The following is a 27,993-nucleotide window of genomic DNA, read 5'->3' as shown; positions in this document are numbered from 1 at the left end:
GAAGTGACCAAGCAGGAAGCCAAAACAAAGAAACAATGATTTGTGAAGAACTGGCAAAGGGGTTTGGGCTTGGGGTAGCAAATTACTGAAGAAGTGACAAAGTGGTGTATACAGCCTTCTCAGTCCTGAACCCCCTCTCTTGGGAGATGAGGGTGCTTTTACACCCTCCAGGTGCAGGGAGGGTCCCCTTCACACAGGGAATTTATTTCCTGCTTTCAGGGGGACAAAGGAGTGTCCTTCTTGTAATGGATATTTCTTAAATAATTTTAAGAATTAAATAATTAAGTAATTATTTAATAATTATTTAATAATAATTTTATATATAAAATAATAAAATTAAATAATTTTAACATAATCCATATGCCAACGTAATCCGTATTTGGAGTGGCATATTTTGCTCCTCTTCAGACCCACCTTTGAAACTGCAAGAAGCTTCATAATTCAGAAGCTGAGTTGATAGATTGTTTTACTATTTCATTGAATTAATCTCTAAGTCTTGAAAATAGTTCAGTTCAGTTAAACAGTTGTGTCTCTCGTTTTAGGAGGTGGTGATATAACTGAGCTCCCCACATAAGGCCTATATTGTGCGAGAAATTTTTAATAAGGCATTTCTATGGAAACAAAAGAAAAACACAGGTTAATGATTAGAACAAATTATAAACCAGGTTCTGAGCCCAGGGGCAGCCAGTCAAGAAAATTTCTAGAAGTCAGGGTCAAAGCATCTTCTGCAGTTTGAATGTCTCTGGTAACATCACCAGGTATTCAGGTAAACTTTCTGAGTGGCACACACAGCAGCAGGCATGAAGACTGTCTAAACATGAGTTACTATGGCCATTTCTCTGAAGATTGTATCAAGTTGTTCACCTGCAGTTTGCCAGGCTTTGGGGAAAAGGGCAGTTTCTGTTCTTCACCATTCCAAGTCAAAAGTGGGAGGAAACTGGAAAGGTTAGTTTGGATAGCTATGGCCAAATATCTGAGGAGACCAGAATTCAGGATCCAGTGGATCTTTCCATCTTACAAGTGGAAAACAAAACCTCAAACTAATTAACAGCACTAGAATCTGATATTTACATAGTGTATCACTGAAACATAATTTTTCTATCAAAGATAATCACAGTAAGACTAATTCGTTTGCAAATTAAATCTAATTTCAATACATTTGGCCAATTTACATAAGCGTAGCAAGAATAACAATTGATGAGATAGACTCTTCTAAATTTGCTTGGTGGAATTTTTCAAAAGGAATCTCAGAAGGAACTTTTTTTTTTTTTTTTTTTTTTTTTTCCCAGATGGAACTATTAAAAGCCTCTCAAGACTAGGAAGCCAAGCCCAGGACTTGCCATTAGACTTCACCTGCAATACCTATAAATCTGGTTGAATTCCTCTTTTCTCAAGGTCCCCAAATCATCCTGAGGTTCCTGAGCCTGCCAGGAAGTGCTTCTTCACTCACCTAATAAGCTGCTAGGAACCCTGTAAGCAATGTACTAGATCTCTTTCTCCAAGGGGCTTTATTGTTTATCGGCTTTATAAAGTCAACCTGCGTCTCTTAAAGTTGTCTGGTCATATCTGAGTCTATGTGTATCTCTCATATGGCCTTAGTAACGTAACCAATGTTTCCACATATCCTCATTAAAAGAATAGATTCTTGGGTGCCTGGGTGGCTCAGTGGGTTAATAAGCCTCTGCCCTCGGCTCAGGTCATGATCTCAGGGTCCCGGGATCAAGTCCTGCATCGGGCTCTCTAATCAGCAGGGAGCCTGCTTCCTCCTCTCTCTCTCTCCCTGCCTGCGTCTCTGCCTACTTGTGACCTCTCTCTGTCAAACAAAGAAATCTTAAAAAAAAAAAAAAGATTCTTAATGAACTTATGCAAATAACTATATTTCCATAAAAATAAGAATACTAACAGTTTTTAAATGCTGGAGGCATGAGGTGGGGAGAAAAAGTAATTGTTTCAATTCTGCTTATAAAGGAATAATTAAACAAATTGGTATAAATCATAGGTAATTTAAGAGAAAAGAGAAGTTTTCCTGAAATCTGGAAAAACCAAATGCTAAAAACAAAACAAAACAAAACAATGACCAAACAAAAAAGTCATAAACAATTATGATCATCTTCCTCAGTTCATTCAGTCCCAAGTTCTTTCAGTCCCATGTAATTAATATTTACTCTGTTTGAATCCAGTTTTTCTTTTAGTTCTGGAAATTCTTACCCAGGTCAGCTGGATGCTCTGAAAGTTATCAGAAACCTGTATCCTACAGTACTTGTTAGAGTCCATTCATGAATTTCCTTGAAGATGAAGCACTTTTGCAGGAAAACTTTTATAAAACCATCCGAGTGAAACAGTAACTGTCTGTAAATGATAAAAGACTTAAAAATGGCCATAAAGATCTACTAGATTTCATTACAATGCAATTGATAAGAAAATCTGATTATATCTGTGACATACAACATTTTATGATAATAACTAGAATTACAGTGATAACATCATCCTAGACATCTGATTTCTAGGAATTTCATATAATATCTGGAACACTTAAAACAGATAACTGTACAAACACAACATAAAGAAAGCTTGATATTTCTTATTTGACAACACTTCCCATGTAATTTAGCATATCACATAAACCAATTCATTTAGCATCTCTCTTTTATAAAGAAAGAAAACAAATCTTTTGAGATATTCCAGGGACTGTGTGGAAAATTCCAACTTAATTTCCTCATCAAAAAATTTTTAGAAATTGATTTTGAAAAGTTTGTTAAAAATATAAAAAAGTTGGGACACTTGACTAAACAGGACCACAGATAATTTGAAATAATAGTTAATTACCTATTTAACTAAGTGGCAAAGATTTTAAAGGCAAATACAAAAGGTTACATCGTTTTAAGGAAAATTTAGCTCTTAATGTTAACACTCAGTTAAATAATCAAAGATCTGATAAAAACAACATGAAGCACAGGAATTACTTAAGTAAAACACAACATCTTTGCTTTCCAGGCAGACTATTTAAAAGGTAAAGAAAACCATTCACAATATCTTATCAAGAGCAGGCTAATAGTCCAAGAAAATTTTGTCCTTTTAGCAAATGAAAAAAAATTACATCAGCAAGCTATTAAAACAAAAAAGCAAGTTTATTATTTTTAAAAAACCTTATAACAATTCAATTTTTAGCCAACGTTGACTACAGAAGGTAAATTTTTCTTTCCTTTCTTTTTCATAAATTTTCTTTCTTTTGTTCCTTTTTTCCTTTCTTCTTTCGTCTTTCCTCCCTTCCCTTCTCCCTTCCTTCCATCTCTTCCTTCCTTCCTTCTTTTTCTTTCCCCAAACTTCTATTTCCTTAGTTTGTCCTTTATTTTTCTCTTTTCCATTCTGTAATGACCGTTCTGAAATAATCAGCTTTACTTTAGGGCCAAATTTACTTTCTTTTCCCTTAGCTAAAATATATCTCCACACCTCATACCTTTCCTTAACTAAAAACACATCCTGATTTCCTTGCAATACAGAGTTGTTCTTATTATTTCTAGTAGTTTTCATTACATATATTAGAAGCTTCCTACAGTTTCATTCACAGGGGTTCTCAACTTCCAAGGTCATCAGAAGCACCTGGAGAGCTGTGAAAGCACACATTGCTGGGCCCCATGCCCAGTTTCTGATTCAACAGATCTTAGTGGACTTAACAATTTGCATCTCTAACAAGTCCCCAGGTGATGCTAATGTTGCTGGTCTAGGGACCCCACTCTAAAACTGAGTCTCTATTACCTGATTACATGCTTCTGTCTTCCACTACACTGTGAGCTTCTTCTTACACATCTCATCTCCAGGGTCTAGCCAGTGTCCAGCAGTCATTCAGTCAATCAACAAATACTTATTGAATGCCTATTATGTGCCAGGCACTATCATAGGCACTGGATTCATCAGCTTAAAAAATTTATACATTTATATATATATATAAAATTTATATACATATAATTTATATGTATATGCATATGTATATATAACATATGTATATAAATATGAATGTGTGCCTGTATATGTGTATGTGTGTGTATGTACATTCCTGCCCTCATTAAGCTTTTCCCTGGTACTGCACAGAAATTTCTCAATAAATGTTGAAAACTGACCAGCTGTAAAGAAGGAAATATGGCATTTTCATGTAAATTTTCATAGTGTATGGAAATATCAATTTTCCCAGTTCCTAATCCTAGTTTTCCCCATTTTATATTTTCCCATTTTGTGTTTCCCCCTTCTGATATCCCTTCAATGTCCAACACATAAATCATAAACCTGACAGTATTCCAGGCTTTTCGGTCTTAAGAAATATTTGCTGATTGGTTTATAAAACATTTGATGTGGATGACATATTAATAAAAAACAACAATCCTAACGTGAATTTAAGCTTGTATAAATTATATATTGAAGCAATTGGGAGGATGTGAACAAATCTCAGTATTTTCATATTGACAAATATTTTAGAATACTTAACTACTCGTTTTCAAATGAGTCTTAGTTATCTCTAAGGATATCTTTCCTCCCCTCTCAAAATTTACGGCAGTTCTCAATTGCCTGGTATGTGGACTTAGAACTCCCAGTGGACCTAAGCCGGCTGCTGTACAAACAGGGACATCAGGCAGCATTTGGATTGTCCTGTGTACAATTCTGAGAAACGGTTGGAGGTCTTGTGTGGCCATGCGGTGCTGTGGAAAGGTTGGGGACAACAGCAGAGGCAAATCTCATGATCTCTATACAGCCAAGGCAGGTGCTCCGTGGGGTGTCCCCCCCACAGTACTGTGGGCCATGGGCTCTGCATTCCCTGCCTAACTCTAGGAAAGTGCAAAACACGTATCTTCAGCTTTGGGCTAATTTTCTGAAAGTTTCTCAAGAAATAAAAATGAGAGGTCTCACAAATAGCAATTTCGAATATAAAGGAATTGATCATAGTGTTTACTGGAGATTTTCAGTATTCTTAAGGTTTACGAATATTTTTAAAAGATCTCCCATTGAAAACCATGAGACACTCTGTTAACTGCATGAAGGGAAAAATGGGCAGCATTTATGAATGGAATTTGATAAAAAGTTGTTTCAATATTCTAGACTAAAATATTTCTTCACCATTAATATCATAAACAAATTTGGTGTTGTTTGTGATTTCAAAAGTCAGTGATATCAAATAGCAATACTGCTTCAGAATTATAGTCTCTTTCTGCTGCTACCCGAAATCAGTGATTTAACACCATAGTGCAACAATCATTGTTATTTCTACATATCAAAAGATTTTTAAAAAATTAATAACATTGTTAGGAATATACTTTTATAATGGGGATCTGGTATGCCACCATCATATTTTATGATTTAATCCTAATTAAATTCTGAATATTAAAAGCTTTAGGTATAAATGTGAGTTTTGGTGAGCCACACACTGACTTAAAAATGGCCAGGTCATCATTTATTGCCCTGGAGCAGTTTACTATCACCTTCATAATCTGAAGGAATTAATATTTTTTAAAAGGTGTATAATTCTCTGCTGAGATGTGACCTCCAGTGAACCAGTCCCTTTCAAAAAACTGGCTAATATAAACCTAAGACAAGGAGAAAGTAACCTCTACGGCTGATTAAATTTGTCTCACTAAATCATTGCTACCTCATTTAATGTAATAAAAGAACATACCACCATATTCTGGGAAATATACCAATCTAAAATAAAAATATTCTCATTAACATCATCCATCCATATGGTAGTAATAAATTAGCTTCCTTACAATTATTCTCAGTTATTCACAAAATCCACCCTTATTTTCTGAGTTAACAAGGCTGAATTTTAAAAGTGCAAATACAAATTCTCGAGGCCTCACTCCAGTTTAGACAGGATTTCTTAGTCGTTTCCAAGACACAGCTTTTTGTTTTGGTGCTGTTCTTCACCCAGAGGTAAGGGTCTCAACACACCATCTAGTGATCAAGAATAACTTCGTATCAGGAAAACGTCACTTCAAACACATGGTATTAAAGTCATAGCAGTTGTAAGATCAAAACAATGCTTAAGTTCAAAAGGGACATTCACGGGCACTTGGGTGGCTCAGTGGGTTAAGCCTCTGCCTTCGGCTCAGGTCATGATCTCAGCATCCTGGGATCGAGCCCCGCATAGGGCTCTCTGCTCAGCAGGGAGCCTGCTTTCCTCTCTCTCTGCCTGCCTCTCTGCCTACTTGTGATTTCTCTCTCCATCAAATAAATAAATAAAATCTTAACAAAAAAGGGACATTCATTTTATTTTACCTTCAAATTCTCAACTGTTGAAGAACAGATTCTATCTAGATAACCCACTCAGGCAGTACGGTGTCTGTGCTGTTAAGAAGTGGATCACTCAACTCTATACTTTAAAAGGGCAAATTAATGATGTATGAGTTCTACCGCAATAAAGTTGTTACAAAAATTGAAAAAGAGATAGGACGATATTTTTGTTGATATAAAACATTTGTTCAAAAATATATACAAAACATGACCTTGCAGTTCAGTGGACAGTCACAAAGCAAATCTACATTTGACCATCATCCAGGTCAATAATGAAAATATCACCAGCAAAGCAGAAGCCTTCCTCTTGCCCCCTCCCTACCACAACCTCTCCTTCCAATCTCAGGACTGCTAAGGGCAGCAGCATGTCTTCCTTTCCTTAGTGATGCAGGAACAACAAACCCTGGATACGCGTCCTTTATTGATTGTAGGTGGCAGGGATCTCCTAGTATATGGCTTGCCTTTGTACTCTTTCAATGTTATCTTTTGATGACCAGATGTTCTTAATTTTATAACCCCCTCAAACATTGTTACTGAAAATATATTCTTTAATCAGATCATCTATATTTTTCTTTCTATTTTTTCACTCTTTCTCCCTGATTAATTTTTTCAAAAGATGGAGTGGGTAGGTATTTATTTTATTCCAGATTGCAAAAAAAAATCTACTACTTGAATAAATAAAGCTAAATTCAGAACAGAAATAATCAAGGTATTTACACAGAAACTACAGAATAGAAATTATTTTCATAAAGACCTCTTCATTTCCTGATTTTTCAGAGTAATAAAATCCTTGTTATTATCAAAAACTTTTTACTTATTATAGTAAACTTCCATTTACCTAGAATCCAAACAGCTGATAATACAGCTTATGTTTAAATCTAATACTGTGGGGACGCCTGGGTGGCACGGTTGACCCACAGGTTTCTGACCAGGTCGTGATCTCAGGGTCATGAGACTGAGTCCCATGCAGGGCTCGGCACTCAGAACGGAGTCTGCTTAAGACTCTCTCTCTCTCTCTCTCTCTGCCCTTCTCTTCCCTTCCTCCCCTCACCGTGCCCTTCCCCCAAACACCCCCCACTCTCTCTCAAATAAATAAATCTCTAAAGATAATACCGTGTAGCCATAACTAATGATCAAAGTTATATACTAAGGAATTGCAAGATCTCCCCAAGATGGCATTACATTAAAAATACCTGTTAATATGCAAATAATAAAACTGTGAAGACTACTAAGCATTTATGACCGCTGTGATGACTTTAGTTATTCAAATAACCAGAGGAATTCCATTCTCTGGCCAATCTCTACAAATGTGCCTTTACTCAAGCAAAAATGTGTACAAAAGTTGGCTCTACAGCCATCTGTATTAATTATACACATTTTCCTTTTTTAACTGTCCGCCAAGCTTTAGTTTGGTATAGAAGAGCATGGTTGTTAGTGTTTCCTATACCTTTAATTTATATATTCAATGTGTACATGGTTATTTGTATTAAGCTGCAGATTCTACAGGACTGATTACACGCCAGCACTCCCTGGCGAACCTGGCATATAGTAGATACACAAATGTTTGTGAACAAATTGAAGGGCAAAAATCTAGCCTGCCAAAAGAGCATGCTCTGTCTACAACCACAACAATTTCCAACAGCCCATCATTAGAACTCGCTATGTAACCTTCTTCTCAACAACAAAGTTAAGCTTAATGAGGACTTTACTTACTCTCCTTGCTTTCAGCCTCATTCTGTTCACCAACACAAGTTCCTGATGGCTTCCGCTGCCACTGTAAAAGGGCACAAACTTTTTACATGTATGTTTAAGAAGGATTTATTAAATAGCATTTCAGCACCCTGCTGTCAAATATCAAAACTTTTTTTTTTAATGTCGTAAAAAAGAGTTGGCATGTTCATACCAACCAAGCCCTCACAATGACGCTGAATGATACAACTGCAATCAGAATCAATATTTTTAGAGAAGGAAGATGCTTTAAAATCCTTTACCTGCATTTTAGAGGTAAGGAAGTGGAAGACCAGCGAAGTAGAGCTAGTTACACGCCCAGGGCTGCACACTGAGGGCAGCAATACAGTTAAAACCTGAGTCGGCCTGCTCAACACTATAGAATTTCCGCCATACCACATTCTGTCTCCAGGTTCTACAGCAACTTATGATAGCTACAGAAGGCCTAGATATTAAAGAATGAAAATATGGCCACTATCATCTTGTATTTTAATATAGTCATATCACACTACAGATCATATCTCCTCTGATTTCAGTTTTCCATCTTAGCCATTCAGAAGGAAAGAGAGAAGCCTGGAGCCGTGGAGAAGAAAAACTGAGTGTGATCAGTACCTCATGGCACAGCCCTTCCTTTCTCACTTGGCTAGAAGTCCCCATTGTCAGAATCACTAATGATTTGACCAAAAAGGCCTCATTAGGCACTATCTCTAGAGAGGCACAATTCAGTGTACAGTGCCCGGGTCCTCTTCCATAAGCACCAGAGAGTTCAACAGATCAACTAGCTAATATCATGATGCTTGTGAGGGGGAATAAGATACCAGATGAATCTTTTGCCATGTGCCAAAAAGTTTTTGGAAAAGAAGACATCTAGAACTGGTTGGTCCCCTGTAGAAATGGGAGCACCAGGAGAAAAGAGGATTTATAAGGGGTGGGAAATTATATGCGAACTTAAAAAAAAAAAAAAAAAGCATGTTTCAAATCATGTCAAACCATTAAAATCTATTAATTTGGGCAAAGTAAAAACTAATAACTGTGAATGTATATTTAAGGATAATCATAAAAAGAGTATTTCTAACTGTAAGAAACTTAGAAGCCATTTAGGTGCCTCACAACAGGGGAATGGTTAAACAAGTTATATCTACAAGTTGGAATATATTGAATCATTAAACATTATCTTTGAAGAATTATCAAGACGGAGAAAATAAAACAACATGTTAACAGTGGTTTTCTGTAAGTTGTCAGAGAATATCTGTTCTTTTTTTATGTTCCTAGTCCCCTACAATGAGCATATATCACTTTCATAATTAAAAAAAAAACATGACCTAATAAAGCAAAAGCCACATGTATTAAACAGAAAAAAAAAGATTCTGAATAAATGGACATGGGCCTACACTGGTAAAATCTATTCCTGAAAATACTGTTTCTCAGCCCTAACCTAGTCTGCAACAATTCCACAGAACACACCAATTAACTCAAGGTATATGGCAACACACCAAAGAGAAAAACAAAACTTTTTCAAATAAAATTAATTTCAATTTGCTTTAATTTTAAAAAATATCATTTTTTGGATACTCCTATACTACTCTTGACAATCTAAAAATAAGTATCATCATTAGTGATATTCAAATTTAGAATGAATTATATCATGTTAGTCACTGTTATTTACAAAAGAAGGCATTTAGTGAAGCAGGTAGTTGAAACAATTGACATCATATTGTAACCAGGCCAGAGGAGGGAAAGGATGAGAAGATGGAGAGAGCTAACTGTTACAGGAAGGAGCACAGAGAAGAACCATGTACAGATGAGCGGGGTACCCCTAGTGGATCTTGGCCCATCTCTGCTCAGGGGACTCAATGCCTCTGGTTCTGTCATTGTATCTTCCCTTCTTCTGATCTCTTCATGCTCTTCACAGTGGCAAAGCTATTCAAATCCACAAGTAAGCAACATATTTCAGAATTCACTTAATCTGTAAGTCACACTCCTGAAGAGCTAGGTCATTTAATCTTTGTAGAGAGAATGTGAAAAACCTATTTCTTCTCACTTTTCAGGAGGAATGAAGACACAGAAACAAAAACAGAACTGGAGATTTCCCTTTGACTAGCTGGATGTAAGTTTCTGTTCACTTTTACAAAATAGGCACCTCTCTCAACTCTCCTTTCTTTCAGGGCCCTCCTTTTCTTTTAAAAATCATTATAGGGCGCCTGGGTGGCTCAGTGGGTTAAAGCCTCTGCCTTCGGCTCAGGTCGTGATCTCAGGGTCCTGGGATCGAGCCCCACATCGGGCTCTCTGCTCAGCGGGGAGCCTGCTTCCCCCTCTCTCTCTCTGCCTGCTTCTCTGCCTACTTGTGATCTCTGTCAAATAAATAAATAAAAATCTTTAAAAGAAATCATTATAAATTTAAATAAAACTGGAAATAAAAAAACAAAAATAAATGACAAAAATAAAAAGGGTAAATATTTATAATACTTCACACACACAGAAACTAGACAATGTTTTATAGTTTTAAACTTTTAAATATAAATTATAAATATAAATATATAACTATATGTATTCATATATAGAGAGACAGTTTAAAAAGTATCTTTTTGGTGCTTTATATGTTCCAGGGACTATGGATTCAAAACAGGAATGTAAACTGGAAATTTTTTTTAAAGACTTTTTTTTTTTAAAGATTTACTTATTTATTTGAGAGAGAGAGAGAGTGTCGGGGCAGGGGGAGGGGCAGAAGGAAAGAATCTCAAGCAGATTCCCCACTGAGGGTGGAGCCCAATGTGGGGCTCAAACTCATGACCCTGAGATCATGACCTGAACTGAAATCAAGAGTCAGTTGCCTAACCACCTGAGCCATCCAGGTGCCCTCCCTGGTAAACTCGAAATTTATAAACAATTATATGCTTTTTATACCCACTGCAAATTCTTGCATTTAAGTGTTATATTAAATGTCAGAATTATTATTTAAAAGCAGCATATGATTCTGGGCAGGATCCTTTTGCTCTATAGAACACTGTGACGGCTGAGGAACTTCTATTGGCACCTGTGGATGAAATGGCAGTAATGTATCAACGACAATTTCCTGAGTTTTGTGGCTGTATTATGGTTTTGTAGGAAAATCTACTGGTTGAGGAAATATATAATAAACTATTTGACAGTGATCTGGTTATCATGTCAACAAGCAACTCTCAAAGGTTCCTGGGGGAAAAAAAGTTCTTTGTAACATTCTGTAACTTTTCTGTATGTTTGAGATTGTTTCTGAAAAGAAGTTTTAAAAGAAACCTACATAGTGAAACAGTTAAAATTTCTAAGTTTTCCATGAACTACTTCAGTACTTTTTTTTTTTTGAAATATTAAATCCCTTCTTTTTCTGATCTTTCCCATGAGAAACATGTGTTATGAGTGCATGCACGTGTGTGTGTGTGTGTGTGTGTGTGTGTGTGTGTGTGTGTAAGTACCTCTCTTGGGTAATCCTAAACTATTTTCACCTCTATTTACCACCCACACCAGAAGGGCAAGGAAGGGAGGGGGGGTCAGAGATTTTCTCTTGTTAGCCACCAGATGGCACCAAAGGGACCATTAATTTAAGATCTGTAAGATCAAGACTATGCCGTTCTCTAGAAAACTATTAATTCATAAGGCAGAGAGTTTAAGCTGAATGTTTGTAATAAGGTGAGTGCTTGCACATAAAAAATAAACTCAGTAATAATAGTTTGTTGGAACTCTTTAAAAGCGTGGGAATCACTAATTTAAAATATTCAGCAGGGTACCTGACAATATAATAGAAAGCATACTTGAAAAAAAAAATGTGTTATCTACTTACTGTAAATTTGCTAACACCCTCAAGTTCCCCAAATCTCATGTAAGAGATGTCTGCCTTCTTTTTTCCAACATCTACATCTCCGGCATAGATCTGGTTTATCCCTGCTCCTTTAATTAAAGGTACACACTCATCACAAGGGCACTTTGTGACAAAAATCATACTTCTTTCTTCTGGTTTTATTTCTTGACACCTATGAAAAATGTATAAATATTAGAAAGTTGGCTTCCACAAGGAGAGTTATATTTAGAGAAATCCTTAAATACTAAAATTGAGCTGATTTTAGAACAGATTTAGGTTATAAACAATAGTAAACTTTATTCTAGCCAAATTAGTGAATTACAAAATATATAAACTCATGAAATGTTAATATACAACCTGAACATGACAGTAATGATAATTAAAATTCATTTATTTATTCTAAGCAATCAGTAAGATGTTCAATATTAGATTACAAAAAAAATGGGCAAAGACAGACACTGAAAGAGAGAGGGAGAGAAGGAGAACAAGAACAGTGCTATCTACATTAAGAACTCTGTAATGCCACAGTTAGGGGCTAGAACTAACATCCTCCTTACAAGTTCACCATGGGAGATTAGACGTTAGCTCATCATGGGAGCCAAAAGATCTGACCCTTACCTAGTACCTACTGGATATTTAATAAATGCTTGTTAAATTGCTAAATGAATATATAAAATCTGCTTTGAGTTACAATTCCTTTACCTCTTCCCTGAGACAGGATGCTTTGCTTTAACAAACATTTGGCTTTGACAGATTCATGCCTCCATACAAATGAAGCAAGTCAATTTGTAACGATGAGCCCAAGGAGAAGATCAGAGAATTAATTGTTTGCTGGGGTAGTTTAGCACTAAGGAGTGCTCTCATCTGCATTTGCTGGTTCTGTGGTTTCCACTTCTCCCAGTCAGCTGTCTTACACCACTGCCAGCCTTCCAGATCCATCTCCCTAGTTCAGACCCATTCTGTTTGTCTAGATCAGGGCAATAGAATTTTATGCATCTTGTCTACTTAATATACCTACAAGATGGTCTTGAAGCATCTGGTGCTGTCTGAAGCAAGAATAGCTTCCCTTCAATTAAGCATCTCCAACTGCCACAGTGGTGACTACCAGACTTTCAAAACTCAGCTCAAATGCCAGTTCCTCCTTGCAGCTTTCCCTTCTCACGCCCTTCCATCTGTCACAGTCCCTGAATTTCCACAGGACTTTGTGTTGGCCTTTCCCAGAAAACCCATCATCTTAGCTTGAACGAAGTCTTATACTGAGGAGCACTTTGACCTCCTCAAGGACAAAAGCCATGCCTTACTCAGTTTTGAATCCCCTAAGATCACTCCCTTAATGGTAAATGTGGAGAAATGTTTGTGGAAATGATCTAGATTAACATCTGAAGGGAGATAATGGAAGTTATCATCTCCAACAAAAACCATGGTAAAGCAATTTGGTTCAGAATAAAATCTATATATTCATAGATACATGTGCTCTAGATTTAGGAAATAAAGGATATCTTACAATTCGGAAATAGGGAAGACCCTAATGACAAACTTCAAGCAGTTTTATATTGGAGACAAGGAAGACAAGAAAAAAAATAGGCTCGTTCAACAAATTTAAAGGCCTAGAGGACCTCTGACAATGGCGTCAGGTCAGGCAGCAAAAAGCAGATATAACCAAAATTATATTTCTGAAAAGAGTATTTCTTAGAATTAAAATAAATAAATTAATAAATTAAGCTAAAGGGAAACTAATTTCAACTAACCCTTGCCATGTTTTTTTTTTTTTAAGCCCTTGCTATGCTTTCAAAAAAAGACATGCAAACGAATTTCATACCTAAATGTCAAGGCATTCTGCTCCGCATGTACAATGTATCTGAATTTCCTTATTTCTCTGTCTTTCTGTTTGTCATCCATGTGCGGGAAGTCAGCATACTCGGATCCAACAGGAAAAGCATTATAACCACATCCTATGAAGTACATCGGGCCTGTTCCATCACAACTTCTCTGTGATAGTGAGCAAACCAACAAAGGTGAGTTGTCAACATTCTTAAAAAAAAGGCAACTGAAAGTGTATTTTAAAGCATGGTATCACACTTTATATAACTAATTCCATTTTCTATGACAAAAAAAATCAATCTTACATCCTTCTACTGCAATATTGTCTTGTCAAAGCTAAATTTCAAGAAGGCTGATCATTTCTGATATACAATCTCAAGGTAGTCCTTGAGATTAAACACTAGCTTGAGATTAAACAGTCCTTGAATTAAACACTAGTTTAATCAAACACTTGTTTAATTCAAATTATTTCACTTGATTCCGACATCTCTCCCCAAATAGGTTACAAGATTCTGGAGAATGGAAACCATGTTTTATGCCTCTTTTCTGTGCCCTGAAGTACACCTTTTAGAGTGTTCCATATATAACAGGTCCTCAATAAATAATTCTTAATTTCATATATGCTGTTCTGTCAGTTAACAAAGTCAGAAATTCTAAAAATATTTTGAACAATTTCTACTATTGAATTAAAAATATGCTATTGTGATACAGCTGAAAAACAAAAAATGTGTTTTTTTTAAAAACTTTTTAAAAGATTTTGTTTATTTGAGAGAGAGAAAGAGAGAGCACGTGCAGGGGGAGGGACAGTGGGAGAGGGAAGAGCAGACTGCCTATTGAGCAAGGAGCCAGATGCTGGGCTTGATCCCCATGACCTGAGCTGACAGCCAACGGACTGAGCCATCCAGATGCCCCCTACAAATGTACTTTCCTTTAATATTCATATTTATTGAGCCTCTATTGTATGTTTATATATATAATAGGCATATTATATATATATTTATAATGGAATTTTTTACTTAAACAGCTCTTTTTTATCTCTCATAGTCAATGGCCTATTACCTATAATATGAATGGTATATCAGTTACTAGAGTGAATACTGTACAAATCACAAGTGTTTATAATAATTTGGAATATGCTGTAAACCTTGGTAAATTTCAATATATTCTAACTATTCATGTGATAGTTTCAACAAACTCATTACTATGCCCTCTTCTTTTAAAAAAAAGATTTTATTTATTTATTTGACAGAGAGAGAGATCAAAGTAGGCATAGAGGAAGGCAGAGAGAGAGGGGGAAGAAGGTTCCTTACCGAGCAGAGAGCCCGATGTGGGGCTCAATTCCAGGACCCTGAGATCATGACCTGAGCTGAAGGCAGAGGCTTAACTCACTGAGCTACCCAGGGACCCCAGTATGACCTCTTCATAAAAGTCTTTGTTAGGATGAGCCGACAAAAGCTTACAAATAAAATGTTATCTCCCTAGTAATAATAATAAATTATTCTTGAGCATTTACTACATGTCAAACATCATGCTGAGTTTTATATGTATTATTTAATTTAATCAATCCTCACAACAACCTTGACAGTAATACTATTAGTTTTTCCATTTTATGGATAAGGAAACTGAGGCCCAGAGAGATGAAACTTATCCAGGGTCACAATGCTTAGCAACACAGCCAGAATTCAAGCCTGAGTTGCTAGACTTCATACCCATGTCTTTCCACTTTACCATGCTGCCTACTATAGATAGCTTGACTGGAAACTTAAATTCTTACAAGCACTTGAGAACGAGGTGTTAAGCCAAAGGCTGCTGGGCTTTCATATAAACAAATGAGAGTTCCAACCATAGGCCAGGCACTGTGTCAGGTGCCAGGAATATAGCTATAAACAAGACACAGAATCCTTGCCCTCATGAACCTTATAATCTAGAGATAGGAAATTGTGCACATAATTTCAACTGTAATGAGTGTAACAAAAAAGTTGCACAGAATGCTACGGGAGTTTTTGGTGGAGGAATCTATTCCGGTAGGTAGTCATAGCTGGGGTAGAGATAAGTAGAGTCAAAAGATCTTTTGAGGGTGGAATTCATAGCACTTGGTAGTTGATTATACGTGTGTAATAACGGAACAGGATGGTGACCACTGATGAAGAAATAGGTTAGCAGGGAAGATACTAGATTGTTGGCTAGGTTGAACTTGAGGGGCTTTTGATATATCCAGGGAAACAGTCAAATTACTTGCTATTAAGTCTAGTGAGGCAAAGCCTCAGCTTCCTACTCCTCTTTCAGTCAGACTTGCGGTTACTAAGTGTCTCTTGACTCCATGCCCTTCCAATCCACCCCCACACCTCCAAGTCCTCATCACCTCCTCTTTATTAACTCCTTTTTTGCTGTATAGCCTCACTTCAATCCCCCTTTTAGTATAAATCTGATCAAGTCATTTTCCCATCTCAAATATTCTTGGATTGTACTGTCCAACAGAGTAGCCACTAGCCATATGTGATTACTCTGAATTGAGACGTACTGTAAGTTTAAACTATACATAGGATTATGGAGAGTTCTACTCCCCCCAATGCAGAATATTTTATTAATAGCTTTTATATTGATTACATGTTGAAAGAGTATTTCTGGATATTTGATTAAATAAAATATATTCTTAAAATTAAATTCATGTTTCTTTTTTTATTATTTTTTAAAGATTTTATTTATTTGCCAGAGAGAGAGAGAGAGAGAGAGAGAGAGAACAAGCAGGGGGAGGGGCAGATTGAGGGAGAAGCAGGCTCCCAGCTGAGCAAGGAGCCCAATGTAGATGCGATCCCAGGATCCTGGGGTCATGACCTGAGCTGCAGACAGACGATTAACTGACTGAGCCACCCAGGCATCCCATCTTTTTATTTTTTTTTAATGTGGCTCCAAGAAAATTTAAAATTATGTGTGTTACTTGCCTTTTATTTCTACTGGTTAGCACTAGAGCATCCCACAGTTGAAAAGATAAAGTCCAAACTCTTTACATGATTTCTTCATGGTCCAGTCTAATTTTTTGCTACTCTACTACAGAGTACAGTATAGCACGTAGTGTGCATACTATATACCAAATCACTTGAATTTTCCCACATTCTCTCTCATACCCTCTCCCTCTGCATGTTATCCTCCCAGTCATACTAATTTACTCTGTCTGATGTCTTCCTACGCATTCTTCAAGACTAATAAATAGCACCTTACCTCCTCCAAGAATATTTTACTCATTTCTCCAAGCAGCAGAGAGATTGCTCCTCCATGCTCTCCCAGTGTCGTGTTATAATTACAGTTATATACCAGTCTTTTTTTGTTCCCCTGTCTCCATTAATAAACTATTTAAGGCCAGCAAATGCAGAAAATGTGGTCTTTAGCTCCTGTTTATTGTGGCACAGTGCCTACCCTGTAGAGGTGTTTAATAAATGTTTGCTAAATGAACGAGTCTATCTAGACAATTGTAGAGGGAATGATCAACTTTTTTTTTTTAAGACTTTATTTATTTATTTGACAGACAGATCACAGGTAGGCAGAAAGACAGGCAGAGAGAGAGGAGGAAGCAGGCTCCCCACTGAGCAGAGAGCCCGATGCAGGGCTCGATTCCAGGACCCTGGGATCACGAACTGAGCCAAAGGCAGAGGCTTTAATCCACTGAGCCACCCAGGCACCCCAGGAATGATCAACTGTTTATAGAATTTAGTAAAAGCACCCATACAAAATATTAACCCCAATGGGTCAATAAAATGCAATGCACTTAAGATCTAACTATGTTTAAACAAAATCAAGGTTAAATGTCTAAAGAATGATTTCCAGGGGTGCCTGGCTGCCTCAGTCAGAAGAGCACACAACTCTTAATCTTTGGGTCATGAGTTTGAGCCCCACATTTGGTGTAGAGATTTCTTTCTTTTTTTTTTTAAGATTTTATTTATTCATTTGACAGACAGAGATCACAAGTAGGCAGAGAGGCAGGCAGAGAGAGAGGAAGCAGCCTCCCCGCTGAGCAGAGAGCCCGATGCGGGGCTCGATCCCAGGACTCTGGGATCATGACCTGAGCCGAAGGCAGAAGCTTTAACCCACTGAGCCACCCAGGCGCCCCTCTTTTTTTTTTTTTTTTTAAAGATTTTATTTATTTATTTGACAAAGAGAGAGAGATAACAAGTAGGCAGAGAGGCAGGGGGCGGGTGGGTTGGGGTGGTGGGAAGCAGGCTCCCCACTGAGCAGAGAGCCCGATGCTGGGCTCGATCCCAGGATCCTGAGATCATGACCTGAGCCAAAGGCAGAGGCCTTAACTCACTGAGCCACCCAGGCGCCCCTGGTGTAGAGATTTCTTAAATAAATAAAAACTTAAAGAAATTGTTTTCATACTTACAGATTTTCCTTCTGCCCAGATGACTGCTCCAACTCCAGTTTTATGATCCTCTGAAAGATAAATGATATTTAACTCAGTAAAGATTAATTTGTTAGTTTCAGAAACACATTTCCAAAAATAATACATACAGTTGAAACATAATTCATAATGTAGCAACAATCCTTGACATCTTCACTAATTATAGAAATACATTTTTATTACTAAATAAACTTATTTAGTAAAAATTTACCACTAAAATAATACTTTTACGCATGGAATATGGAAGTAGGTACTAAATAACCAGGCAGGGTCACTACCAACCCAGTCGCACATGATCTATATGCAGAGCTCATGAAAACGGCAGTGCCCATGGTCAGATTACTTCAAAGCTGCCAGAACAGAGTGTAATTTTATAGATTCTCCACTAAGTCAGTTTCTAAAAGACTATTTCTAACAGATGATGAAATTGATTTAAAAAAAAAATTCTGAACTAATGGATTTAATGTAACAATAATTCACAACACTCAAATCTGTCTTCTACCATTTTTTAAACACTCTAAACATGGAAAATACATTTTGCAGAAATGTCCTTGCTAAGAAGGAGTTCAAATTTTTAATACAAACAAAAACAAATATTTATTTGTTTTATATTTGTGTATAAAACCCTTTCCTGACCTTCAGAGTTTACCTGAAGGGGAAAAGAATGGCAACTTAGTGAATGATGCTCATTTCTGAATCAAGTGCCAGAAGTTATAAACACGAGATTATAATTTCCTTGCAGAACCCAAACTTCTGCAACGAATAAAGCTGTATTTCTTAAAACTATTAATCTGAAACAGAAAGCTTTAAAAAACCAAAAGAGAAATTCTGCATATCAAGGATTGACTTTTTCTATTAGTACTAGGGTAAGTTTCAAATTTGTAAGACACTAATTATAATACACTAATAACAAAAACATAGTATTTATCAAAATCTTAACAAGGGACTGATGGAGTTAAGTAGGTACACTTACACAGAGATGGTACCAATTATCGGAACTTACTCATATTGGTAAGGAGTAAATGAAACTATAGTTTTACCCTACAATTTCCTAAAAGTTAATCCCCCCAATGATAACTTTATCCTACCTGGGCATTAAAAATGAGTTTGCTTTATAAATAAGTTTTAGAAGCTATGATAACATAATAAAATCCCCCATCTTCAGTTCAAGTAAGCTCGGGTTTTCAAAATTATATCACAAAGCATCTGTGCAATTTATCTGAAGCAATTTTTATGCATCATCTCATTTTTACCTACAGGTAAAGCAGCTATTTCCTTTTCTAGCTGAGAAAACAGGCCAAGAAATCAAGTGACTAAAACGTTGCCCTCCAGATGAAACCTACCCCTCCCTCTGATGTTAAGAATTTAACAAAGATTTCTCTCTCTTGACTGCCCAAGTAGACAGTGGTGAGGGTCCCTGTATTCATGAAACGTACAGTCCAACGGGGGAGGGAGACAGGAAGGGGCAAACACAGAAGCACCTGTGTGCCGTGCTGTGCTAGGAAGGAAATGAGGAGTGGAGGGTATTGGGAAGGCTTGTTCTAGAGTGGAGATTCATGAAAGAGATTGTGGTGTAAACAAAATTTTGTTCCTTCCAAGACCTTCAGAATATAACATGAGGTGGAAAGAATAAAATTATAGCTTTACACTCATTTCTAAGGCAAGTGGCAAAAGCTAAAAACATAAGATTATATTTGCCTGAAACACCAAAATCTTTAAGCAAAATTATCCTTAATATATGTATAAACCTGAAATAAAAAAATGAGACTGAAATAGAAATTCTTCATGTTAAGGGCCTATTTTTCCTACCATTGGCACAAGTATTTTTCATGTTATGTTTTTCCAGTCTCAGGAGCCACTTTTTCTATTTCAGTCGGGGGATAGACTAAACATTGTCAGGAGGGGATAAATGTGTTTTTCCATCAGTATGCAGCTCTACTGTCTAGCTAAATCTAGTTACACCAACAGAATATTCTTTACTATGCCTTTTAAGATCAGAATAAATTTCATCCATGCTAGATGGAGATTTCCCACGGCTCCAAGACTGGATGACAGAGGAGATAATTTCTCAAGCATCTTTTTGTATCTGTAATTTTTACAGAAATTGCTCCCCATGGTCTGATCATTCACAAGGCTTTCTCTGTACATCCTTTGAAGGAAAGGTCAACTTATAATCACTGAGCCCAATTCCCGAGACTCTGATCACTGAAAGTTGGAGAATTCTTTATCCCATGGCTCTAGAACACAGGTGTGGCTATTTAGCTCCTGATTCTGGGGTCACATCAGAGTATGTCCGTGTGCGGTCCATAGCCCACTTCATCAGAATCACTGGATGCTTGTTAAAAGGGAGGCCTCCCAGCTCCCATGGAAATCTGAAGCAACCTCTCCAAAGGAGTCAGGCGGGGCTCAGGAACCCATACTTTTCATGAGCGTCCCCTCTGATTTATAGGCATACTGCAAGCTGAGAACCATGATTATGATTTGAAACAGTTAACTTTTGTGGCTACTCCAACTTACATTCATCACCAATGTCGTGGTTTAGGAGGAAAGCATAATCCTCAGCTTTGGAAAGCACTTAGTCTAAGGGAAAAGAGGTCCCAAAAAAGATAAAAAATCACACTTGAACCACATGGGTAAGAGGCAATGCCCTCCTCTCTTTTATCCCCCTCTAGAGTCTAAATGAACACAGTCACTTTTTTGCTAACTCAAAATGTCCTTTAATGATATCTCTGGGGATCCTATTTATTCAGCATTCAAAAAGCAAATAGGCATTTACTTCTTACTTTCAGAATTCTGTTGTTAGAAGTTTTGGAATTCATTTTACTCATGCATAGTTTTGAATGAAATGGATTAAAGAAATGGTGTCTTCACTTTGAGAGTGAAATAAAGTCAAAACAAACTGAACAGAGTGAAATTAAAAGTCTGGGTTATTCGGAGCACACCCTATCATGGGGATAGCTACCTTGCTAGATTGTCCTCAGTGTTCAGTGAGATACATATATAAATTTCCTGGCTCTATGCCTTACGCATTCCAGGTGCTCAATAAATTGTTACTGTTATAATTTATCATCAGTGAAGAATACCAAGTCCAGAATTCCTTATCAATCCCTTATATCAAATGTTTTTTTGGGACAGCCTGATGTACTTCTTTTGTGGCCACACCTGACCAAATATTTAGTGCAAATATTCATACATTTTACTCCATATGTATGTGCTTGATTACAATGTACTGCTTCAGGCCCCTCCCGTAGTGCTGTGTCATATGCAATACAATACATATAACCATATTACCTTTCTAAAATCTGAAAAATTCTGGACTCCTTTTCATCTTGCTCCAAGAATTTTGGAGAAGGGATTGTGGACCATCTACATTTGGATATAAAAAAGATTTCCTTTATCCATTCAACACACTGTGCTTCAGTGCTAAGGAAACAGTGATGAACACATGGCTCTCTTCCCCAGAAGAGCTGACAGTGGAGCGGACTGCAGCCCCGAGACTTGCATCCTAGTTAGGATTGGGTTCCAGGCAAACAGTCACGCACAGTCAAAAATTTAACCTCGAAAAATCTTTTCAGTTATCCATCAAATGCAAAAGCACAATGTTATGTACAAAACTCTGCACAGAAATAGTGGATAACTTTATAATTATCCACAGAAATAGTGGATAACTTTATAATTTATTACAAATTTATAAGATACTTTATAAGTATCTTATAAAGAACATGGGGACGAATTTGTATCTATACCTTACCACATCTTTTTTTTTTTTTTTTTTTACCACATCTTCAAACACTGGAATCATACATGGTATGATTCATGATTCATACATGGTATGATTCTCCTATGAGAATATTGAGGAGATATTGAGATCAATTAAAAGAACAGTGCATGCCCATCTCACTCTGGAATCAGCTGAATTCTTATTAGCAAAGGGGAATTAGTGAATTATGGCTGTAACAGCTATTCCCATTTATTTCTGTCCTTCCAGAATGGTTAAGAGAAAAATTCTTTATAAAGCTGGTTTTTTGGCCAGACACTAACGCATGGCCCACAATACAACATAATGACATTAAATCAGACTTTTACACAACAGTTGTTTGGAATCATACAGTTTGTGCCTATAGTAGAACCAAATTTTTTAATAAAAATTGAGTGATTATTAACCCTGCTGAAGATCAGAATCCCTTGGAGAACTTTAAAAATTCATAGGCCTAGGCCACACCCTTACAGACTTGGTTCAGTGGGTCTGGGTTGGAACTCAAGCATTTGTACTTTTAATAAAACTTTTAATGGTGATTCTGATATACTGTCAGTTGAGAATCTCCATTCTAGTGAAAGTACTTTGATTGTGGACTTTGTTTAGAATATACTGCAAACCAGTGGCATTTGTATGAACCTTTTCTTGTGATTTTCTTTCTTCTCCTTCTTTCTTGGGATAAGCTAAAAAATATCCTCCATTCATCAAATCTTACTCTACTGCTCCTCCTGCCTATATTCCTCCCCCGCCCCCCGCCACTTACAAAGTTACATTTAAAAGTGATCATGATTTTACTTTGAAAAATCTTATGCCTGGTAAGATGTGAAAACATTGTTCTATAATTGGAAATACAGATGCCATCTTTCATCACAATAATGAAAATTCCCAAGTAACACTTTCCTTTTTCACATATACACTCATGGACAACTTAATGAAGTAAAAACATCTGATTTTTCAACTTGCTGATTAAAGACATACCAGCAACTGGAAGAATTTAATACTCCTTTACTTCAATGCTGTTAGTTATTTTGAATTCATATTTTTATTATAAAAATTTTTAAAGTTTTTATTAAATGCTGAATACATACAAAATATTGACAAGTCAACTAAAATTAATAATTTTAGTTCTCTCTCCTTTCTCTTTTTGTCCCATTTCTAGTGGAGGGCTCAGTGATCAATGAGATGACAAAAGCAGGAAGTAGAAGGGTCTAGATAATCAGTCCCTAATTTATAAATGTAGCACTGAAAATAAGGCCACAGGAATCCTAAAACTGCTCTAAGAATTGCCTACTCAAGGGTTTCACTAACTTCACACATATAACGAACAGCAAGACCTTAGTGTCTAAGAGTAAATGAACTCTACAATAGATGAGACAAATACCATTTTACTTCTGAGACAAATACAACCCAATCAGTCAGCCCCAATTTATGCACTAAGCATATAACTCACCAGTTCGATATGCCAATAACCTGGCCTGAACCATGCAGTGCCTTGAAATTTCTTGTGGCAAACTTTGATTGTGAATTTCATTAATCTGTTCGGTATTACCACAATAAAATCCGTAGTGCTTAAAGTTGGGCACACTGGAAGCTACTGTGGCCAAGAGTAGGATAAGGTCTTTCATGTTTTGTCTTAGATTGCTAAAGTATGGATTTTCACATAGGTTCTCCAAGCCTATAGTCATCAGTATTTGCTTATGCATTTCTTCATTTGAAACCAAAAATAACATTTCATATTCTTTTATTCTTTCTTGTTTACATTCAGAATAAAAGTCAACGTTAGCATCCGGCAATGTTTTTGCAATTTTTTGAATAAAGTCACATTTGTAAGAGGTCTCCTCTACAAACTGCACCATATAACACACCAAAGGCTGAAGTAAGACACACACATGGGCCCGACTGTTTGACTTCAATCTTTCCACCGCTTTGGCATCTAACTTGGCATCTTCAGAACTAGAATCCTCAGTAAGCAAACTTATTTCTGGATCAGCAGGCCAGTATGAAATTCGGTTAACTCCAGCTGAAATACAAAATATGAAAGGCAGTTACCAGATCCATGTTGAAATTAAGGGCTTTCTTAATAAATCCACCTTCATTGTGGTAGATCCAGCGGTCCCAATATAATAAATGTCTATTACAAAGTCAACTATAATATAGCCCAAGGGTAGGCAAACTATGGCCCAGAGGCCAAATCTGTCCCACTACCTGTTTTTTTCCCAGCTTGTAGGTTAAGAATGGATTTTATAGTTTTAAATAGTTGAAAAAAATCAAAAGAATAGTATTTTGTGACAAATGAACATTTTATGAAATTCAGATTTCAGTGCCTATGAAGTTTTACCGGAACACAGACTCACCCATTCATTGACATACTCTCTGTCTGCTTTTGTACTACAATGAAGTAGTGGAGTTGAGTACTGTACAGACACCATATAGCCTGCAAAGCCTAAGAGATTTGTTATATAGCCCTTTATGGGAAAAAATGGGTGCTTGGAAGATATTTGTGGAATCACAGGCTTTGCTCAGCGTGGTCCCAAAGCCCAGCACCAGAACTACATACTGGAGTCCTATAAGTAATCAAATGGCTGCTTTTAGAAAGATCATAGCTGACAACTGATATTGTTGAGAGTTTTGTAGTTGAAATAAACAATTCATCCATACATTAAAAATGTACCTATGGTCGGAATTCTTCCTCTGGGAAGCTATTCTAAAAAAAAAAAAAGAAAGAAAGAAAAATTCTAAACACAAACAAAATCATGCATGTATACATCTGGTGCAGCACTGTTTAAAACAGTAAAAACATAGGTGTGTCAGGGTGGCTCAGTCAGTTAAGTGTCACTTTTGGCTCAGGTCATAATCCTGGGGTCCTGGGATCTAGCTCCTGTGTTAGGCTCCCTGCTCAGCACAGAGTACCCTTCTCCCTCTCCCTCTGCTCCTACTCCCAACCCCGGCCCCTGCTCGTTCTTTCTCTCTCAAGTAAATAAATAAATAAATAAATAAATAGTAAACATATAGAAAAAACCTAAATGGCCAAAAGAATGTGAGGGTAGCAGTTTATATGAACGTATTGGGGGGTGGGGAGCAATATCAATTTTTTTAAGCCCACAAAATTAAAGACAAACAATTTCTTTTTAATAAATGTGACAGAAGGTTAGTAATCTTTAATATACGGAAAAAACTGTAATCATTAACAATACATATGAATTGACGAGAATAAGGCCTCAAGGCAGACAAAACAATATGATCAGACAATTTACAAAAGAGAAAATAAAACTAGATAACAAACAGATGAAAAAAATATTTTGTATTTGAGAGGGAACAATGAGATCCCTTACACAGGGTTAAGCACTCAAATGTTCATCAATTGATTAGTATTTTACAAAGAGACCCCTTTGCTAGTTATCTCATGGAATTTCAGCTAGGACAGATTTTTATGATTGTGCCCAGAAGGGAAAAGACAGATGGCCCACAGAGTGTCCTGCATTCCAAGTAACAGATGAATTAAGAAGTCTTAGTTGAACAAACACACATTTCTATCTACACCCTGCTCATCCTGACTCTTACTGTAGCTTGGGTTATAAATCAGCTTTGAAGGCTCAGAGCTGGTATCAGAATGTTTCCTCTGGCTGCATTTCACCTTCCCTCTGTTGGAGTTCTCACAATCCATTTTCTACTCAGTGGTGATAGTCAATCTTTCATCTAAGCATCTGGTTTGCTTCTAGCAATCCTGATTTAAGGAGAAGAGGGGATGACTAGTCTTTGAACAAATGTTCACGTACCACTGGCAAATGCTACAGCAGGGGTTTCCAAATGTTTTGGTTTCAGACCTTGTTATACTCTTAAAAATTAATGAGGACCCCAAGAGCTCTGTTTATATAGATTATACCTACTGATATTTATTATATTAGAAACTTAAAACAATTTCAAAAAAATATTTTTTTAATTCATTAAAAATAGAGAACCTACTATACATTAATATAACACAATTTAATAAAAAATAACTATTTTCCAAAACAACAATCAAAACTAATTGAGAAGAATGGCATTGTTTTAAATGTTTACAAATCTCTTTATTATTATCTGGCTTTATAGAAGACAGCTGGATTCTCAAATCTGCTCCTGCTTTCAATCTGCTGTGATAGGTTGTTTTCACTGAAGTATATGAAAAGTATTCAGCTCCACACACATGTATAGTTGAAAAAGGAGTATTTTAACACACATTTCAGATAACTGAATATTCCTCTTTGACACTACATAAAAATTTGAGGGGTAATTTCTTAAAAGTTAGTTACAGTATGGAATCTGAAATATATCAACAAACTTTCCATACAACTATGTTAAAGTCCATTGGTTTACTGTGCACTCGCAATGGCTCTCTCACTCATGCATGATTTTGTAGCATCCTACGTTGGTCTTTTGGAAAATACTGGTTTACCGACTTTACGATATAAAGACAAAGTACTGTTCGTTAGCATGACCATCATTAATATTACATCATTAGAGTCTTTAAGTGTTAGGAAGCTGTAAGCTCATGACGGTGGATGTAACTTTTTCAAAATTCTAATTTTCACTTGAAGACTCAAACTTTATCATTGGCAACAAATACTGTCAGTTTTCTTGGGAGTGATAGTTACACTTCATTCCTTTCTGAGAGAACATCTGCCACACAGTTTGTCTGTTTGCAGTGTTCCATGAAAAAAAAGTGAATAATTCAGTTTATAACATAAGCCTAAAGAGTTACGGGGTCCCCAGAAAAAGAAAGAGAAGTCATTTCAGGCCCCCAGCTATGTTCTTGATCTATGCCCTCCTTATGGGCTCTACTCGCCCTAGCTCCAGAGCTGTGTCAGAGTTCTTGCTGAACTTCCTGAGAAGTGTTAGAGTTACAACAAAGTGCAAAAGGATTTTAAGGGAACAAAGGAAGTGCAAGAACTAACAGTCTCTATCAGACCTGGAAATAACTTACTCATATCAGTCACAATAAATCAGTGGTAAAAACTCCCAGTGCTGGTTTCAAAAGTAAATAAGGCCCTACATTCCTTACAGAGATAAGGAGCCCAAGACCCCAACCTGGTACATGCCCCTACCCCCTTCCCCTTGTCAGACGGTTACCTTTGCCTCCTTATGTTAAAACCTCTGCCCAAGGAGGAGGATAACCCTCATTAACATAACATATAACATAAATTTTCTTAAAACTGATGTATAACCTTATGCCTGCCTTTGTATATGAAGACAAAACTCCCCTTTCTGAATATTCATCTTAACCCTAAATAAAGGAACCCATTCACCCAGCTCAGGGAGTCATGCATTTGGAAGTTATTCCCCGTGATCTTCTTATTTGCTGCAAATAAAGTTTCTTTCCTTTTGGAGTGACAACTCTACCTGGTGCAACTCCTATCTGTAACTCACCGAGGAGCTAACTCATGAACCCATGTTAGTTTGGTTACAGTAACTCAAACAACTGCACACATAAATGTTTTTCCTGGGCGCCTGGGTGGCTCAGTGGGTTAAAGCCTCTGCCTTTGGCTCAGGTCATGATCCCGGGGTCCTGGGATCGAGACCCACATCGGGCTCTCTGCTCAGCAGGGAGCCTGCTTCCCTTCTCTCTCTGCCTGCCTCTCTGCCTACTTGTGATCTCTGTCTGTCAAATAAATAAATAAAATCTTAAAAAATAAATAAATAAATGTTTTTCCTTAAGGCAACCTTCATACTTAATTAGGTTTGTAGCAAAAGTGCTTTAGGTCCACCTCCTATTTTTTCAACACAGAATATTAAAAAGATGTGTACTCAAGTGTTGGGATTTATTAAAATTAATAATTTTTACTGTTTTATCAAGGACATTTTTACATGAAACCCTCTTTTAAAACTCCAGGTTCATGGCCATAAAGAGTACAAGGACTACTACTACCTTGATTCATACTACAGCAATAGTAGTTTACTCACCATCATTTTGGTACTATTTGTATAAATGTAGTGTTATTAAGAAAATAGTATTACCTTGTGGACCATCAGGAATCCACAGACCACACTTTGAGAAGCACTGTGCTTTAGAACACTAATCTAATAATTGTCATATAAATAAATAATTGTCAATAAAAGTCAGCTCAGCACAAAACACAACCATGTTTTATTCATTTTTCTCCCTTGCTCTAGAAGAGATCTATCAACACATTCACATTCTTTTTC

At 36.7% G+C, this 27,993-nt stretch overlaps 1 protein-coding gene across 5 annotated transcripts in view; it reads right to left on the bottom strand.

Moving 5' to 3' along the window:
• Positions 1–351: 351 nt before the first annotated feature.
• The window catches only part of CDADC1 (cytidine and dCMP deaminase domain containing 1), a 47,103-nt gene continuing 19,461 nt past the window's right edge, over positions 352–27,993 (bottom strand). Inside the window, exons 5-12 of one of the 5 annotated variants that reach the window (XR_004384621.1) lie at positions 23,264–23,833; positions 18,039–18,088; positions 13,659–13,828; positions 11,822–12,011; positions 7,993–8,053; positions 5,754–5,940; positions 2,209–2,349; positions 352–611 (exon numbers count right to left, since the gene is read on the bottom strand). Coding sequence is in view for 3 of the 5 variants with exons in the window: in XM_032874068.1 (XP_032729959.1) it covers positions 5,867–5,940; positions 7,993–8,053; positions 11,822–12,011; positions 13,659–13,828; positions 18,039–18,088; positions 23,264–23,833 (1,115 nt within the window). In the remaining 2 variants the exon portion in view is untranslated. Of the gene's footprint in view, positions 612–1,849; positions 2,350–4,002; positions 5,941–7,992; positions 8,054–11,821; positions 12,012–13,658; positions 13,829–18,038; positions 18,089–23,263; positions 23,834–27,993 lie in introns of those variants that run through there. The other 4 variants (XR_004384620.1, XM_032874067.1, XM_032874068.1 and 1 more) reach the window with 4 other exon arrangements.

This window comes from Lontra canadensis, unplaced genomic scaffold (assembly GCF_010015895.1).
Source record: "Lontra canadensis isolate GAN:19392208 unplaced genomic scaffold, GSC_riverotter_1.0 scaffold51, whole genome shotgun sequence".
Classification (NCBI taxonomy): Eukaryota; Metazoa; Chordata; class Mammalia; order Carnivora; family Mustelidae; genus Lontra; species Lontra canadensis.
Note: the sequence above shows the minus strand (reverse complement) of the source record. Positions and strands in the feature narration are given on the sequence as shown.